The sequence below is a fragment of the Nerophis lumbriciformis genome, linkage group LG18 (assembly GCF_033978685.3).
Source record: "Nerophis lumbriciformis linkage group LG18, RoL_Nlum_v2.1, whole genome shotgun sequence".
NCBI classification, from domain to species: Eukaryota; Metazoa; Chordata; class Actinopteri; order Syngnathiformes; family Syngnathidae; genus Nerophis; species Nerophis lumbriciformis.
Window position 1 is genome coordinate 21175754 of NC_084565.2, and position 15815 is coordinate 21191568.

Genomic DNA, 15815 nt, shown 5'->3' on the forward strand with positions numbered 1-15815 from the left:
TGTATGCAGCTTCTGCTTGTGACAGCAAGGCATACTTGGTCAACAACCACACAGGTTACACTGACGGTGGCGGTATAAAAAACTTTAACACTCTTACTAATAATGCGCCACACTGTGAACCCACACCAAACAAGAATGACAAACACATTTCGGGAGAACATCTGCACCGTAACAGAACAAATACCCAGAATCCCATGCAGCCCTAACTCTTCCGGGCTACATGATACACCCCCGCCCACCTCAACCGACGCCTTTAATATTATTGTAAGGGTGAAAATCTGAGAATATTAATCCCGGTAATTTTCTGCGAGAGGCACTGAAATCCGGAAGTCCCGGCAAGTATGCAGCTGAGCCGCATCAGAGTGATCAAAGAGCCGCATGCGGCTCCGGAGCCGCGGGTTGCAGACCCCTGGTCTAGTCTCTTACGTGAATGAGCTAAATAATATTTGATATTTTACGGTAATGTGTTAATAATTTCACACATAAATCGCTCCAGAGTATAAATCGCACCCCCGGCCGAACTATGAAAAAAAACCTGCCATTTATAATCCAAAAAATACGCTAATAACATTTGATTAAGCCTGGTCTTCTCAATGGGGATTCAATCATTGAGTACAACTAACCACTGTCCAAATTAAAGTTAAAGTGAAACTGATAGTCACACACACACACACACACACACACACACACTAGGTGTGGTGAAATTACCCTCTGCATTTGACCCATCCCCTTGTTCCACCCCCTGGGAGGTGAGGGGAGCAGTGAGCAACAGCAGTGGCAGCACTCAGGAATCATTTTGGTGATTTAACCCTCAATTCCAACGCTTGATGCTGAGTGCCAAGCCGGGAGGTAAGGCCTGGGGGTTTGAACTCTGAGCAGGCTTCTTACAATTAAATACAAAGTAAACATGGTAAATGGGGTTATACTTGTATAGTGCTTTTCTACCTTCAAGGTACTCAAAGCGCTTTGACACTATTTCCACATTCACCCAATCACACACAGATTCACACACTGATGGCGGGAGCTGCCATGCAAGGCGCAAACCATGACCCGTCAGGAGGAAGGGTGAAGTGTCTTGCTCAACATGTGAAGAAAGATGGCTTTGCTGTAGGGCTTTGATTTTAAAAAAATGTTCATGACACTCAGATAACAAAAAAGCATCCAAGGAGGGGTTAAAATTTGTTTTATTGTTCTTTAATGGAGCAGGAGAGAAAACAAAAATCCAAAAAAAACTAAATATCTCCTCATACGTAATTTTCTTTACAGTATGGATTGGGGCCACCACCACCCCTCTAAAAACAAACGGAATGGTGCCGACTTCACACAAGGGTGGCAACAGCAGGGTTCATTTGAGATCGTGTCACTTGCATCCACAAGATGCGGCCGGCTGCTGCTACTTTGTGGGAATGTTGAGACGCGAGCTGGGATGTCGCTAGAAGATGCGGAGGTTGGAGTCCAAAATCAAAGCAGGAAGTGATGATACAGTATGTAAGAAGTCCTGGTAGTGGAATGCACACGGTTTTATTCTCTCTTTGCCTTTGAAGAGATGTTTCCATGAGCGAGTACAAGTGGAGATGTCAGTGTGGTCGTAAAAACCCGGCAGAGGGGGTTCTCCTTTTTGTACGATGACGTTTAGTGACTCGTCCTTGATAAAATGCGCAAAGTGAACTTTCTAAAAGACTGATTGACGAGGTTGTTCGTTTGCATCCTACATTCTGAAGGCTTCCTCTTGAAGGACAATGCCAAAGGAGATCCATAATACTTTCCCTAAAGTGACCATATAAATAAACCCGGGGACAGTTTTTTGTCTAGAGAAGAAAATAATGCACCACAACCTCGGACTAAAAGCAAAAAAAAAAAAAAAAGAAATGCCTGTCACAAACGAGATTTGTGACAAAACCACCCCCATCATCATGTTCAGAGAGGCTCCACTCGGTTCTTTGGAAGGGTTGTTTTGTACATTATTCAACAATAGTTTTTTTTACATTAGTCAGTGAAACCTGTTTATCTTTATTAAGTATTTAAAAGTCGGCTACAATGTGGAAACCGGCAGATGTAAAACCACCTTCAACAGTAACGCGAGCCCGTAAAATTCAGCGGCGGATGAGCGCATAATAATCCTGAACAGAGAAAATCCTAAACATTCAGCCATACAAACAATTCTACACACTTCTCTGGAAGTGCAGCTTTACAGTCTTCTTTTTTTAATTTTATTTTGTAATTATTATTTTTTTGCAAAGCTGAAGTTTGCGATGGTCCTCCAAAATCAGTTCACCCACCGGATAGAGAAGGGAAGGTAAGGTGTAGTCTACTGTATCTAATAATAATAATAATCTTAATATCTTCTCCCTGTCTAATCCATAGACAGGAGTTGTAAAATTCAGTGGTAATTCCCATCCATCTAGACTGGTGAGAAACCCTTACCACCCAAAAAACTGGACATGATCTTTGTAACCCACACTTATGGAAGGGCTCTTGTTCATCTCCAGGCTCTGCATGATTTTTTTTTTTCCCACAGAATTCCATAGAAAGAATTAGAATGTTATAGATGGGAGTGTGCATGATGGCTATCATTGATATTACAAGTGGGGGGGGAACCAAAACAACACATTATTTCCATGTGTTGGCCGCCTGGGAGATGGAGCGGGAAGGGATCATGTCCAGCAGGTATTCTCGCTGGCGCTCCACAGAGGAGCTGGTCTTGTGCGCAGTCAAGCCGGAGGGATTCACATAGGCCATAGTGACGCCTGCCAGGACACAAACGCACCAAGTGGTTAATTGACACTGTGGAGGAGGTCAGGGGATGGTGGGAGGGCGGGGTCACACTCGTGTTGGAAGATGGAAGGACAAGATGTTAGATGGTAGTAGCTGTTGGCCAGTAGATGAGATATCAAGTTTAAGATGGAAGCTTTAATGTCCATTGGAAGTCGACCTTAGTGTCCCGTGCCAGCAGAAGTCATGTTTGAATCACATGGATAACATGTTTTTGTGTCACCGCGACACCAAAAAAAGTGTTAGTTCCCTTCAACAAGTTTTTTTTTGTACTTGTTTGTTGTATCAAGTTTTGTACTAAACATTTATAAAACGAAGCTTGTAAAAGGGCTAATATTACATAAATAAAATTACCAGAATTTAAGTAATATTTCTCATTTAAATTTAACCAGAATAGAGGGATAAAAGGAGCAGAGGTTATTTTAATTTTGAGTGCATGACTTGTTTATTCTGTATTTGCAAAGCAATGGAAATCATCCATCCATCCATTTTCTACCGCTTGTCCCTTATGGCAGTGGTTCTCAAATGGGGGTACGCGTACCCCTGGGGGTACTTGAAGGTATGCCAAGGGGTACGTGAGATTTTTTTTAAATATTCTAAAAATAGCAACAATTCAAAAATCCTTTATAAATATAAATAAAAACCTATCTTTTTTTCCAAATAATTCAAAAAAGACCACTACAAATGAGCAATATTTTGCACTGTTATACAATTTAATAAATCATAAACTGATGACATAGTGCTGTATTTTACTTCTTTATCTCTTTTTTTCAACCAAAAATGCTTTGCTCTGACTAAGGGGTACTTGAATTTAAAAAAATTTCACAGGGGGTACATCACTGAAAAAAGGTTGAGAACCACTGCCTTATGGGGTCGCTATCCCAGCTGCACACGGGCAGAAGGCAAGTCGCCACCTCATCACAGGGCCAACACAGATAGACAGCTATATTCACACTCACATTCACTCACTAGGGCCAATTTAGTGTTGCCAATCAACCTATCCGCAGTTACGGGGAGAACATGCAAACTCCACACAGAAGGATCCCGAGCCCAGGATCGAGCCCGGGACCTTCGTATTGTGAGGCACACGTACGTAAGTGGAGGAGTTCAAGTACCGGTACCTCGGAGTCTTGTTCACAAGTGGGGGAAGAGTGGATCGTGAGATCGACAGGCGGATCGGTGCGGCGTCTTCAGTAATGCGGACGCTGTATCGATCCGTTGTGGTGAAGAAGGAGCTGAGCCGGAAGGCAAAGCTCTCAATTTACCGGTCGATCTACGTTCCCATCCTCACCTATGGTCATGAGCTTTGGGTCATGACCGAAAGGACAAGATCACGGGTACAAGCGGCCGAAATGAGTTTCCTCCGCCGGGTGGCGGGGCTCTCCCTTAGAGATAGGGTGAGAAGCTCTGTCATCCGGGGGGAGCTCAAAGTAAAGCCGCTGCTCCTCCACATCGAGAGGAGCCAGATGAGGTGGTTCTGGCATCTGGTCAGGATGCCACCCGAACGCCTGCCTAGGAAGGTGTTAAAGGCACATCCGACCGGTAGGAGGCCACGGGGAAGACCCAGGACACGCTGGGAAGACTATCTCTCCCGGCTGGCCTGGGAACGCCTCAGGATCCCCCGGGAGGAGCTGGACGAGGTGGCTGGGGAGAGTGAAGTCTGGGCTTAAGCTGCTGCCCCCGCGACCCGACCTCGGATAAGCGGAAGAAGATGGATGGATGGATGGATGGACTAACCCCACCGTGCTGCCCCTCAATCAATAAATACAAAATACAAACAATTAAACTATTAAATATAGGGTTGTTAAAATAATACCTGTAGAATTACAACACTAAGGTTCTATTTATATGTTATAATTTTAAATATAATTACTATTATTAATACTTTTTAATAATTTTAATAATTTTTATGTGTAAAAATTTATTTTGACAATTTTTCACGTGGCTATCATACTGTACTACGTTTTTATAAAACTAAATAAAAAATATATATATGTCTATTTTTTTTCTTAATTATTTCCAATATTGATAACATGATTTTTTCCCCCCCACTTTCAAGTGTCTTCAATTTCCCATTTTGGGCTTTTGGAGTTTTTCCCTTGCCTTTCTTCTTTGATGTCAGTTTCAGATCAGGGGACGTCGTGGTGGTTTGTGCAGCCCTTTGAGCCACTTGTGATTAAGGGCTATAAAAATAAACTTTGATTGATTGATTATATAGTTAACCTTTTTCAAAGTAATATATTCTAGAATTGTGTTAAGAGTGGCCCAAATACTCCTATATGTAGCATCATGACTCAGGTTAGCTGCTGTTGAATATGGTGAGTAGGTTATAGGGTAACCAGCAAAGTTGTGAAACAAAAAAGTAGTTGGATGAGTGTTGAAAAAGTGAAGATCAACAGATCAACTCAGAATTAAATGAAAAAAAAAGTGTATATTTAGTACCCAGAAAGAAGAGTGCTGCCTAAAAAGGAATAGTAGTGGTTTATGTACCGGTGTTGCTAGTCTGCTTCCTCCAGGTGGCCATGTTGCCTTGGTTACTGTTGCTGCCGCCGGCGCTGACCTTAACCCCCTGCTGCAGCGGGCGTGCGGCCGCATGCTTACCTGGCCTGCTGCCCAAGGCTGCAGCCGTCACTGCGCTCTGCAGCTAGAAGGAGAAGAAGGTAAACAAGTGTGATGTACTGTTAGAACTTCATTGATCAGTGGCTGATTAAACTTACCTGTTTAATGGCCGAGTGGTGGCCCGTCACAGATCTGTGCGGCATGGCAGCTCTGACCTGCTTGTACTGCTGAGATACCAGAACATCGCTTTTGGACAGCGACGGAGAGGACGAGGTGGTTTTGGAGACAGGCGTGGCAGAGGAGGTGGTGGCCTGATGAAGGATGCGCTGTTCGATCTCTTGCTCCTGCTGAAGTGCCTTCACGAAGGCCGCCTTCAGTCGACTGGTGTGCTCGGCCTTCAGGACCTTCTTCTGATTGGACGACATGCACTGGTTGCACAGGATAGTCCCGGCCTTCTCTTTCCTCCAGCGGGAGGTAAAGTCAGTTTTACACTGGGTGCAGGTGTATGGCTCTTTGGGAATTGAGCTGGACATGCCGGCTGTTGGACCCATATTGCCTATTAGGGAATGGAAAGGAAAAACAACACAAATATATACATCATATACAGTGTTCACATTCACAAACACAAACATCAAACACAAGAACTCACCTCTGCCAAGCATCTCCAGTAGTTTTTGCACCACTTCTTCCAACCCCAACAAGTAAATAAACTCATTATTGGCGGCAGAAGGCAAGAAATTAAATTCGGGGGCAGGCGGTTTAGGTGGCGGGATCTCCAGTAGCGTCTTTTCCAGCTGCTTACGGAGAGCAAGTTTAGCGGCGGCCTGTCGGCTGGCGGGCGAGTCGTTGATGCCAGAGTTGGGCGACACCGACGAGCTCTTCATGCCAGTTGGAGATGCCTGAAAACCAGAGTAGAACCCCCTAAGTTGCCATATTTTTACATTTGTGCATGAACGGACAACAACTCTGTAAAAAAAAAAGCATAATTTGCTACATATTCAATAAAATATAGCTGCCAGTCAGCTACATACTTGGGAATTGTATGTTTGATCATTTTGTTTTTCTTCAGTGAGGTGGCTTAAAACGTTACTGTATTGCTAGTAGAGATGTCCGATAATATCGGACTGCCGATATTATCGGCCAAAAAAATGCTTTAAAATGTGATATCGGAAATTATCGGTATCGGTTTCAAAAAGTAAAATGTATGACTTTTTAAAACGCCGCTGTACGGCGTGGTACACGGAGGTAGGGAGAAGTACAGAGCGCCAATAAACCTTAAAGGCACTGCCTTTGCGTGCCGGCCCAGTCACATAATATCTACGGCTTTTCACACACACAAGTGAATGCTCCCATACTTGGTCAACAGCCATACAGGTCACACTGAGGGTGGCCGTATAAACAACTTTAACACTGTTACAAATATGCGCCACACTGTGAACCCACACCAAACAAGAATGACAAACACATTTCGGGAGAACATCCGCACCGTAACACAACATAAACACAGCAGAACAAATACCCAGAACCCCTTGCAGCAGTAACTCTTCCGGGACGCTACAATATACACCCCCCGCTACCCCCTACACCCCCAACTCAACCCCGCCCACCTCAACCTCCTCATGCTCTCTCAGGGAGAGCATGTCCCAAATTCCAAGTTGCTGTTTTGAGGCATGTTAAAAAAAATAATGCACTTTGTGACTTCAATAAAAAATATGGCAGTGCCAAGTTGGTATTTTTTTCCATAACTTGAGTTCATTTATTTTGGAAAACCTTGTTACATAGTTTAATGCATCCAGCGGGGCATCACAAGAAAATTAGGCATAATAATGTGTTAATTCCACAAATGTATATATCGGTATCGGTTGATATCGGAATCGGTATTTGAGAGTTGCGGAATATCGGCAAAAAAGCCATTATCGGACATGTCTAATTGTTAGCACTGTAGCTCAAATAGCTATGCTGATGTTGCTAATGTTTGTGTTCTCCAGCCAACTCCTAAATGGACCATGCTTGCATCTGAATTATGGCATCTATGATGCTGAACAAGCGCAGAGTTACAGTGTAGCATTCTTGAGGCTACACACTCTGTGGTAGACCGTAAGGGTTTGGAATTCTCACCTGTGGGATGTTGACCAAGATATTACTGTTGGCCACGTTAGCCACCCGTATGAGCCCCTGCTGAATGATTCTCTGTCCCTGCACCTGGACATTGGGCACAGAGGCCCGGGGAGCCAGCAGAAGAGGAGGAGGTCCCGAGCCGCTGTGCTGTTGTGGTTGCTGACGCAGGCCAGCGATGTGCTGGGGAGTCACAGTAATACACTGAATGAGCCAGGGACAAACGACATGGTGACACAGGAGACGTGGAATGTCACTTGCTACGTACCTGGGTTCCCCTGACCAAGGGCGGCATGACTGTCTGAGAGTTGTGTTTGGATTGGACGTGTTGCCCACCTCGCACCAGTGGCGGGGGGATCACGGTGCCTGAGCTGCGACCCGTCACCTGTTAACACAATATATGTTACCAGTTGTGCACAAAAATCCTACATCTGTATCATACACTTGATGTGATATACCATGATCTTTTGAATGAAATGTTAAAACTATTTAACATGGTTAAAACACGTTTATAAAAAGTATAAAAGTCTAAATTTGACATTCAGCTATAGATTGCTAATCTCACTCTCGCCAGATCCTTGTAGTTCGCTGAGCTCCACACAAGGATCTGGGCTCGAGGACAATGCAAACTCCTTCAAGATAGCAAAAAATAATGAACCAATCAGCATCGCCGGGTGGGATTTCATAGATGTGACGTAGCGCCGAAGCGACTGTTTGATTCAAACAACGAGGAGTCGTGTGATGACATTGATACTGCTATTGCAACTCTTTTGTCGAATAAATCGAATATTAATTCTTTAAATTAATGAATTAATTATTTCCGCTCTGTCGTTATCCAATATGTCGGCTGTTCTGTTTTGGATTCCCCAGCGTCGCTCTCATTAGTGTCACGGGTTGACTTCGATGTGAGTGGTTGAAGTAGCACGTCATTCAAGATAACGGACAAGTGTTTTATCCAATCACATACAATTATTTTTTTTACAAGGCCCCGCCTTCTGAAATACATCTCTTATTGAGAAGTCCCAGATCCTTGTGTGGAGCTCAGTGAACTACAAGGATCTGGCGAGAGTCAGGTTAATAGATTGCATGCATTTAGAGTAGGGATGTCAGATAATAGCTTTTTGCCGATATCCGATATTCCGATATTGTCCAAGTCTTTAATTACCGATACCGATATCAACCGATACCGATATCAACCGATACTGATGTACACAGTCGTGGAATTAACACATTATTATGCCTAATTTGGACAACCAGGTATGGTGAATATAAGGTCCTTTTTTAAAATATTAAAAAAATAAAATAAGATAAATAAATTAAAAACATTTTCTTGAATAAAAAAGAAAGTAAAACAATATAAAAACAGTTACATAGAAACTAGTAATGAATAAAAATGAGTAAAATTAACTGTTAAAGGTTAGTACTATTAGTGGACCAGCAGCACGCACAATCATGTGTGCTTACGGACTGTATCCCTTGCAGACTGTATTGATATATATTGATATATAATGTAGGAACCAGAATATTAATAACAGAAAGAAACAACCCTTTTGTGTGAATGAGTGTAAATGGGAGAGGGAGGTTTTTTGGGTTGGTGCACTAATTGTAAGTGTATCTTGTGTTTTTTATGTTGATTTAATAAAAAATAATTAAAAAAAATAAAATAAAATGATACCGATAATAAAAAAAACGATACCGATAATTTCCGATATTACATTTTAACGCATTTATCGATGTCCGATAATATCGGCCTGCCGATATTATCGGACATCTCTAATTTAGAGGTAATATCCATTATTTACATTGTGAGCTTCATGCAATAGTCATTTTAACCTTGACAGTAATTTAGGTTAAAAAGAAGAGAACATAAATCAACTTAAATAAACATGTCCAAGATACAATGACGACTGTAAAAACAGGTCTATGGTGTGTTTATACCTGGAGGGGTCCTTTGCTTGATGTAATGCTACCTCTCACCAGAGGAGGTGGAGTTGCCACAGAGCCAGACAACTAGGGAAAAATAAACATTACGGTAACTTAAAGCTGAGCTGTACATTTCCGCAGTCTATTATCAAACATAGATGCTCGACCAAACATCTCGTGAACTGAAGTCTTATCAAACATAGATGCTCGACAAAACATCTCGTGAACTGAAGTCACCACCGGCTGATCCACAAACCACCCTCTGGGGATTTGAACAAAAGCTAATATTGACCTGACCCACAAAGAGGCCTTGGTTGTCTTCTTACCTTCTGAGCCGTGCTCTCCTTCTGGATCTGGCTCTGTCGTAGTTTCTTAAGTAGTACTAGCTTGGCCTCCTGGAGTCTTAGTTCTTCTTTCAGCAGTTTAATGATTTGCTCCCTTTCTTCAGGGGAACTCCTCTATTGAACGGAAAGAGACATCTGATGATATTTCTATACCAGCAAGTACAATTTCAACACATATAAACCTTGCAAGCACTATGACTTTAGAACAGTTTGCCCCACCATAAGTTTGTCCGTGTCTGTCTTGGTGAAGCAGTGGCCGTTCATGAGGGGACTGGATGGCTCGTTGTCTGATAACACAATCACGTCATCCGACGACGACATCTGGCGCTCCCTCTTGATTTCACTGAGGGAATACAAGGAACAATAATACTTAGAAAGTGTTTTAACAACATATTAAGACTAGGGTTGTACGGTATACCGGTATTAGTATAGTGCCACGATCCTAATGAATCATATTCGGTACTATACCGCCTCTAAAAAGTACCAGTCCCCCACCTGTCAGCTATAAGACATGGCTAGCTAGCATACATGGCTAGCATACATGTCACATTAAGGGTGGCCGTATGAACAACGCCAACACTGTCATAAACATGTGCCATATAGTGAAACCATACTAAACAACAATGACAAACACATTTTGGGAAAATATTTGCACCGCAACACAACATAAACACAACACAACAAATTCCCAGAATTCCCTGCAGCACCAACTCTTCCGGGACGCTACAATATAAACAAACGCCATTGGTGGAGCTACATGTTAGCTACCGTATTTTTCGGAGTATAAGTCGCACCTGCCGAAAATGCATAATAAAGAAGGAAAAAAACATATATAAGTCTATGAAAAAAACTGCGACTTATAGTCCGAAAAATACGGTACACCTTACATCCACTGTACTGATATCAGTACAGGAGCGTATCTAGTCGATACTACTATGATTACGTCAACATCTTTTAGCATCACAAAATCTTTAGTTTTTAAAAAATGTATGTTATGTTTATAAACTCAGAAAATACGTGCCTGGACACATGAGGACTTTGAATATGACCAATGTATGATCCTGTAACGACTTGGTATCGGATTGATACCCAAATTTGTGGTATCATCCAAAACTAATGTAAAGAATCAAACAACAGAAGAATAAGTGATTAATACATTTTAACAGAAGTGTAGATAGAACATGTTAAAACAATAAATAAGCAGATATTAACAGTAAATGAACAAGTGGATTAATAATTCATTTTCTACCAACTAACTAATTTTGTCAAAATAATAGAATGATAAATGACACAATATGTTACTGCATATGTCAGCAGCTAAATTAGGAGCCTTTGTTTGCTTACTTACTAGTAAAAGACAAGTTGTCTTGTATGTTCACAATTTTATTTAAGGACAAACTTGCAATAATAAACATATATTTAATATACCCTAAGATTTTTTGTGCAAATACAGCCTATAATGACATTTTTTGTGGTCCCCTTTATTTAGAAAAGTACCGGAAAGTACCAAAATACATTTGGTACCGGCAGGGGCGCCGCTAGGGATTTTGGGCCCCATGAAAATAATCTTTACAGGGCCCCCAACACAGTGTCATTATTTTTTCTGTATTATAATTTCATCATCATTAGGGGCCTCTCTGGGCCCCCCTCCATCATGGGCCCCTAGAATCCGTCTCCTTTACCCCCCCTTTTCGGCGCCCCTGGGTACCGGTACAAAAATATTGGTATCGGTATATATTGGTATCTTAATTTAAGACAGAACACCATTGTATAAAATCTTTAGTCGGCAAACCCCTTGCAGTTTCATCCACTAGATGGCAGTATATAATTGGTTTTGATCACCCTCCCAATGTGGTTAAAACTGTGCACTGAGGCAATAAGAGGACAAGCACTAGGAGATCAATAATGGAGTAATGGCGGCAGTGGGAGTATAACAAAGGCTCCAAAGGCACCTAACAACAACACGGGATCACAAGTTCCGCTGAGATGAGACAGTCCGTCGCAAAAAGCGTGCACAGTCCAAATTACAGGAGGAGCAGTTAAGACGAAAATGAAACTGGCTTTTCTTGATGATTTGAGAAAAACAAACATACACGGATGAATCTTGAAGGGTGGGTGGAGATAGGCGATGGCGGGTGGAGGACATTGCACGTCACATGGGCTGCATGGCAGAAGAATAAATCTGCTTCTAAGCACGGCAGGGATCAACACTAAAGTCAAAGTTGGAAGACTGAAAAATGATGCACCCACAGTTAAGAATTACTCACGGTGTGTCAACAACACCCAGGCCATGTTTTTAACCACCAAAAGGCCTCCTTCACCCTCCGCTACCTTTGTGGCCTAGTCAGACCGGGAAGAGCCTGGGCCTCGACTCTCCCCTCCCTCCCAGCTGCCGACACCAAAGTCACAAGTTGAGCCGAGCCGAGATCCGCCGGAGACACGGGAGAGGGTGACATGATGGGGGGAGGGGAATACATGGCCAGGAGCCAACCTATTGTGTACACGCTCTCTCATTCACTCAGTCACTCAACCAGTCACTACTTGGCATACCCCTCCCCCAAAAGTACTTGTGCATCTTTTATACTCCCGATTAGTTCTTCACACTTTGTGCACACTTGTACGGGACAGCACTCGGCAGGACACAATTGCAGGACGACGTCCACCAATGAGGCCGCAACTAAGTTATGTGATATTAGGAGACATAAAAAGATCACAGTTTAGCAGATGTGTTTCACTGTGAACAGCCTGTGTCCCTACATTGCAGAATATGCTCACACAGGCAGAGTCCCACCTCTGTGTTGACTCCGACACACTCTCCAAAGTCGGTTATATTGGTAGGTGGAACATGTCTCCCAAAAAAATGTACTTTTTTTAATGTTATGACGGCGATTCGTCCCGAGGGCTTGCTTATGAGCACTAAACCTGAGAAAAATCTCCCTCGCTTTTGAAGCTCCATGTTTTCATGACATCATGAAGGGAAAACATCCTTCCTAATGGATATGATACTGCTTGTGACCCGCCTCGTGTATGCGCCCACCACTTCACAGACAGCTTTGTGTAAAATAAAAGTTTAAAAACATGCTTCGCTGTACTTCTTAAAGTAAACCTACAGTGGAGCTGTAAGTTTGATCATTTACTTATGCAAATAGCCTAATCTAGCATAATGCTGCTGTTAAAATGTAATAGTAAGGTTTGCGATGTAGCACACATAGCTATGAGAGTGTTTTGCGAAACGGTGGTGTCCTTATGTGTGGGATGATGTGGGATCTGAGCCGAGGATGACGTTGTGGCTTGCGCAGCCCTTTGAGACAGTCGTGATTTAAGTCTATATAAATAAACATTGATTGCTTGATTGATTGATTATGTACGACATCTATTACAAACACTGTTTCCATATGAGTTGGGAAATTGTGTTAGATGTAAATACAAACGGAATACAATGATTTGCAAATCCTTTTCAACCCATATTCAACTGAATGCACTACAAAGACAAGATATTTGATGTTCAAACTCGTAAACTTTATTTTTTTTTGCAAATAATAATTAACTTAGAATTTCATGGCTGCAACACGTGCCAAAGTAGTTGGGAAAGGGCATGTTCACCACTGTGTTACATGGCCTTTCCTTTTAACAACACTCAGTAAACGTTTGGGAACTGAGGAGACACATTTTTTAAGCTTCTCAGGTGGAATTCTTTCCCATTCTTGCTTGATGTACAGCTTAAGTTGTTCAACAGTCCGGGGGTCTACGTTGTGGTATTTTAGGCTTCATAATGCGCCACACATTTTCAATGGGAGACAGGTCTGGACTACAGGCAGGCCAGTCTAGTACCCGCACTCTTTTACTATGAAGCCACGTTGATGTAACACGTGGCTTGGCATTGTCTTGCTGAAATAAGCAGGGTGTCCATGGTAACGTTGCTTGGATGGCAACATATGTTGCTCCAAAACCTGTATGTACCTTTCAGCATTAATGGCGCCTTCACAGATGTGTAAGTTACCCATGTATTGGTCACTAATACACCCGAAAAACCATAACAGATGCTGGCTTTTCAACTTTGCGCCTATAACAATCCGGATGGTTCTTTTCCTCTTTGGTCCGGAGGACACGACGTCCACAGTTTCCAAAAACAATTTGAAATGTGGACTCGTCAGACCACAGAACACTTTTCCACTTTGTATCAGTCCATCTTAGATGAGCTCAGGCCCAGCAAAGCCGACAGCGTTTCTGGGTGTTGTTGATAAACGGTTTTCGCCTTGCATAGGAGAGTTTTAACTTGCACTTACAGATGTAGCGACCAACTGTAGTTACTGACAGTGGGTTTCTGAAGTGTTCCTGAGCCCATGTGGTGATTTCCTGTACACACTGATGTCGCTTGTTGATGCAGTACAGCCTGAGGGATCGAGGGTCACGGGCTTAGCTGCTTACGTGCAGAGATTTCTCCAGATTCTCTGAACCCTTTGATGATATTACGGACCGTAGATGGTGAAATCCCTAAATTCCTTGCAATAGCTGGTTGAGAAAGGTTTTTCTTAAACTGTTCAACAATTTGCTCACGCATTTGTTGACAAAGTGGTGACCCTCACCCCATCCTTGTTTGTGAATGACTGAGCATTTCATGGAATCTACTGTTGTACCCAATCATGGCACCCACCTGTTCCCAATTTGCCTGTTCACCTGTGGGATGTTCTAAATAAGAGTTTGATGAGCATTCCTCAACTTTATCAGTATTTATTGCCACCTTTCCCAACTTCTTTGTCACGTGTTGCTGGCATCAAATTCTAAAGTTAATGATTATTTGCAAAAAAAAAAATTGTTTATCAGTTTGAACATCAAATATAATGTCTTTGTAGCATATTCAACTGAATATGGGTTGAAAATGATTTGCAAATCATTGTATTCCGTTTATATTTACGTCTGACACAATTTCCCAACTCATATGGAAACGGGGTTTGTACATTGGACAATTGCAGAGTTACAGTAAATATATTCCTGGAGTCACACACTGTTCGAGACAGGCATTGGCAAACACTGCTCATTAGTTTTAAAGCTCCAGACACGCAAAATGGTGTGGGTTTCCAGTAGGGCTTGCTAAAAGCTCTTTCAAGCCATCTAAATTTGGGATTTTGGCCAACACACTCGCAATACACTACTGCGGGACCTTAGAGCATACTTGCCAACCCTCCCGATTTTCCCGGGAGACTCCCGAATTTCAGTGCCCCTCCCGAAAATCTCCCGGGGCAACCATTCTCCCGAATTTCTCCCGATTTCCACCCGGACAACAATATTGGGGGCGTGCCTTAAAAGCACTGCCTTTAGTGTCCTCTCTCACCTGAAAAGGAGACTATTATACATGTCTCCGTTATCCATAGGTTTATCTATAACCCATAAAGTAGAAGTAGCACGGAGCTATTTCTCAGCGTGTTTATTCCAGCCGGCACGTTAATACACTGACACACAACATCCCGATTCCCATCATGCATTACTTCAAAACTACGGCAAGTAGTAATGTCCAAAAACATAACAGAGACGAAGCAGAAGAACGAAGAAGAGACATGGCGACGACGAGTAAGAAGAAGAAGTACGCTTGCAAGTTCCAAAATGATTGGACAAAAATCATTTCAGTTCATCAAGGACAGCTCAAAGGGGAAGGAGTATGCTGCCTGCAAATTTTGTAGATCAGTCCTCTCTATTGAACACGGTGGCCGAACAGATATACTCATTCATGAACGGATTATTTATACATACATATATATATACACACACACACATATATATATATATATATATATATATATATATATATATATATATATATATACACATATATATACATATACACACATATATATATATACATCCATCCATCCATCCATTTTCTACTGCTTATTCCCTTCGGGGTCGCTGGAGCCTATCTCGGCTACAATCGGGCGGAAGGCGGGGTACACCCTGGACAAGTCGCCACCTCATCGCAGGGCCAACACAGATAGACAGACAACATTCACACTCACATTCACACACTAGGGCCAATTTAGTGTTGCCAATCAACCTATCCCCAGGTGCATGTTTTTTGAAGGTGGGAGGAAGCCGGAGTACCCGGAG

The 15815-nt window shown here is 42.5% G+C and overlaps 1 protein-coding gene across 1 annotated transcript in view; it reads right to left on the reverse strand.

Annotated features, from left to right (window-relative positions):
- Positions 1–1166: 1166 nt before the first annotated feature.
- The window catches only part of gatad2ab (GATA zinc finger domain containing 2Ab), a 66448-nt gene continuing 51799 nt past the window's right edge, over positions 1167–15815 (reverse strand). The window contains exons 3-11 of the mRNA XM_061977814.1: positions 9933–10056; positions 9696–9827; positions 9385–9456; positions 7715–7831; positions 7450–7629; positions 5981–6230; positions 5490–5887; positions 5263–5416; positions 1167–2747 (exon numbers count right to left, since the gene is read on the reverse strand). Coding sequence (XP_061833798.1) covers positions 2611–2747; positions 5263–5416; positions 5490–5887; positions 5981–6230; positions 7450–7629; positions 7715–7831; positions 9385–9456; positions 9696–9827; positions 9933–10056 — 1564 coding nt within the window. The 3' untranslated portion in view covers positions 1167–2610. The remainder of the gene's footprint in view (positions 2748–5262; positions 5417–5489; positions 5888–5980; positions 6231–7449; positions 7630–7714; positions 7832–9384; positions 9457–9695; positions 9828–9932; positions 10057–15815) is intronic.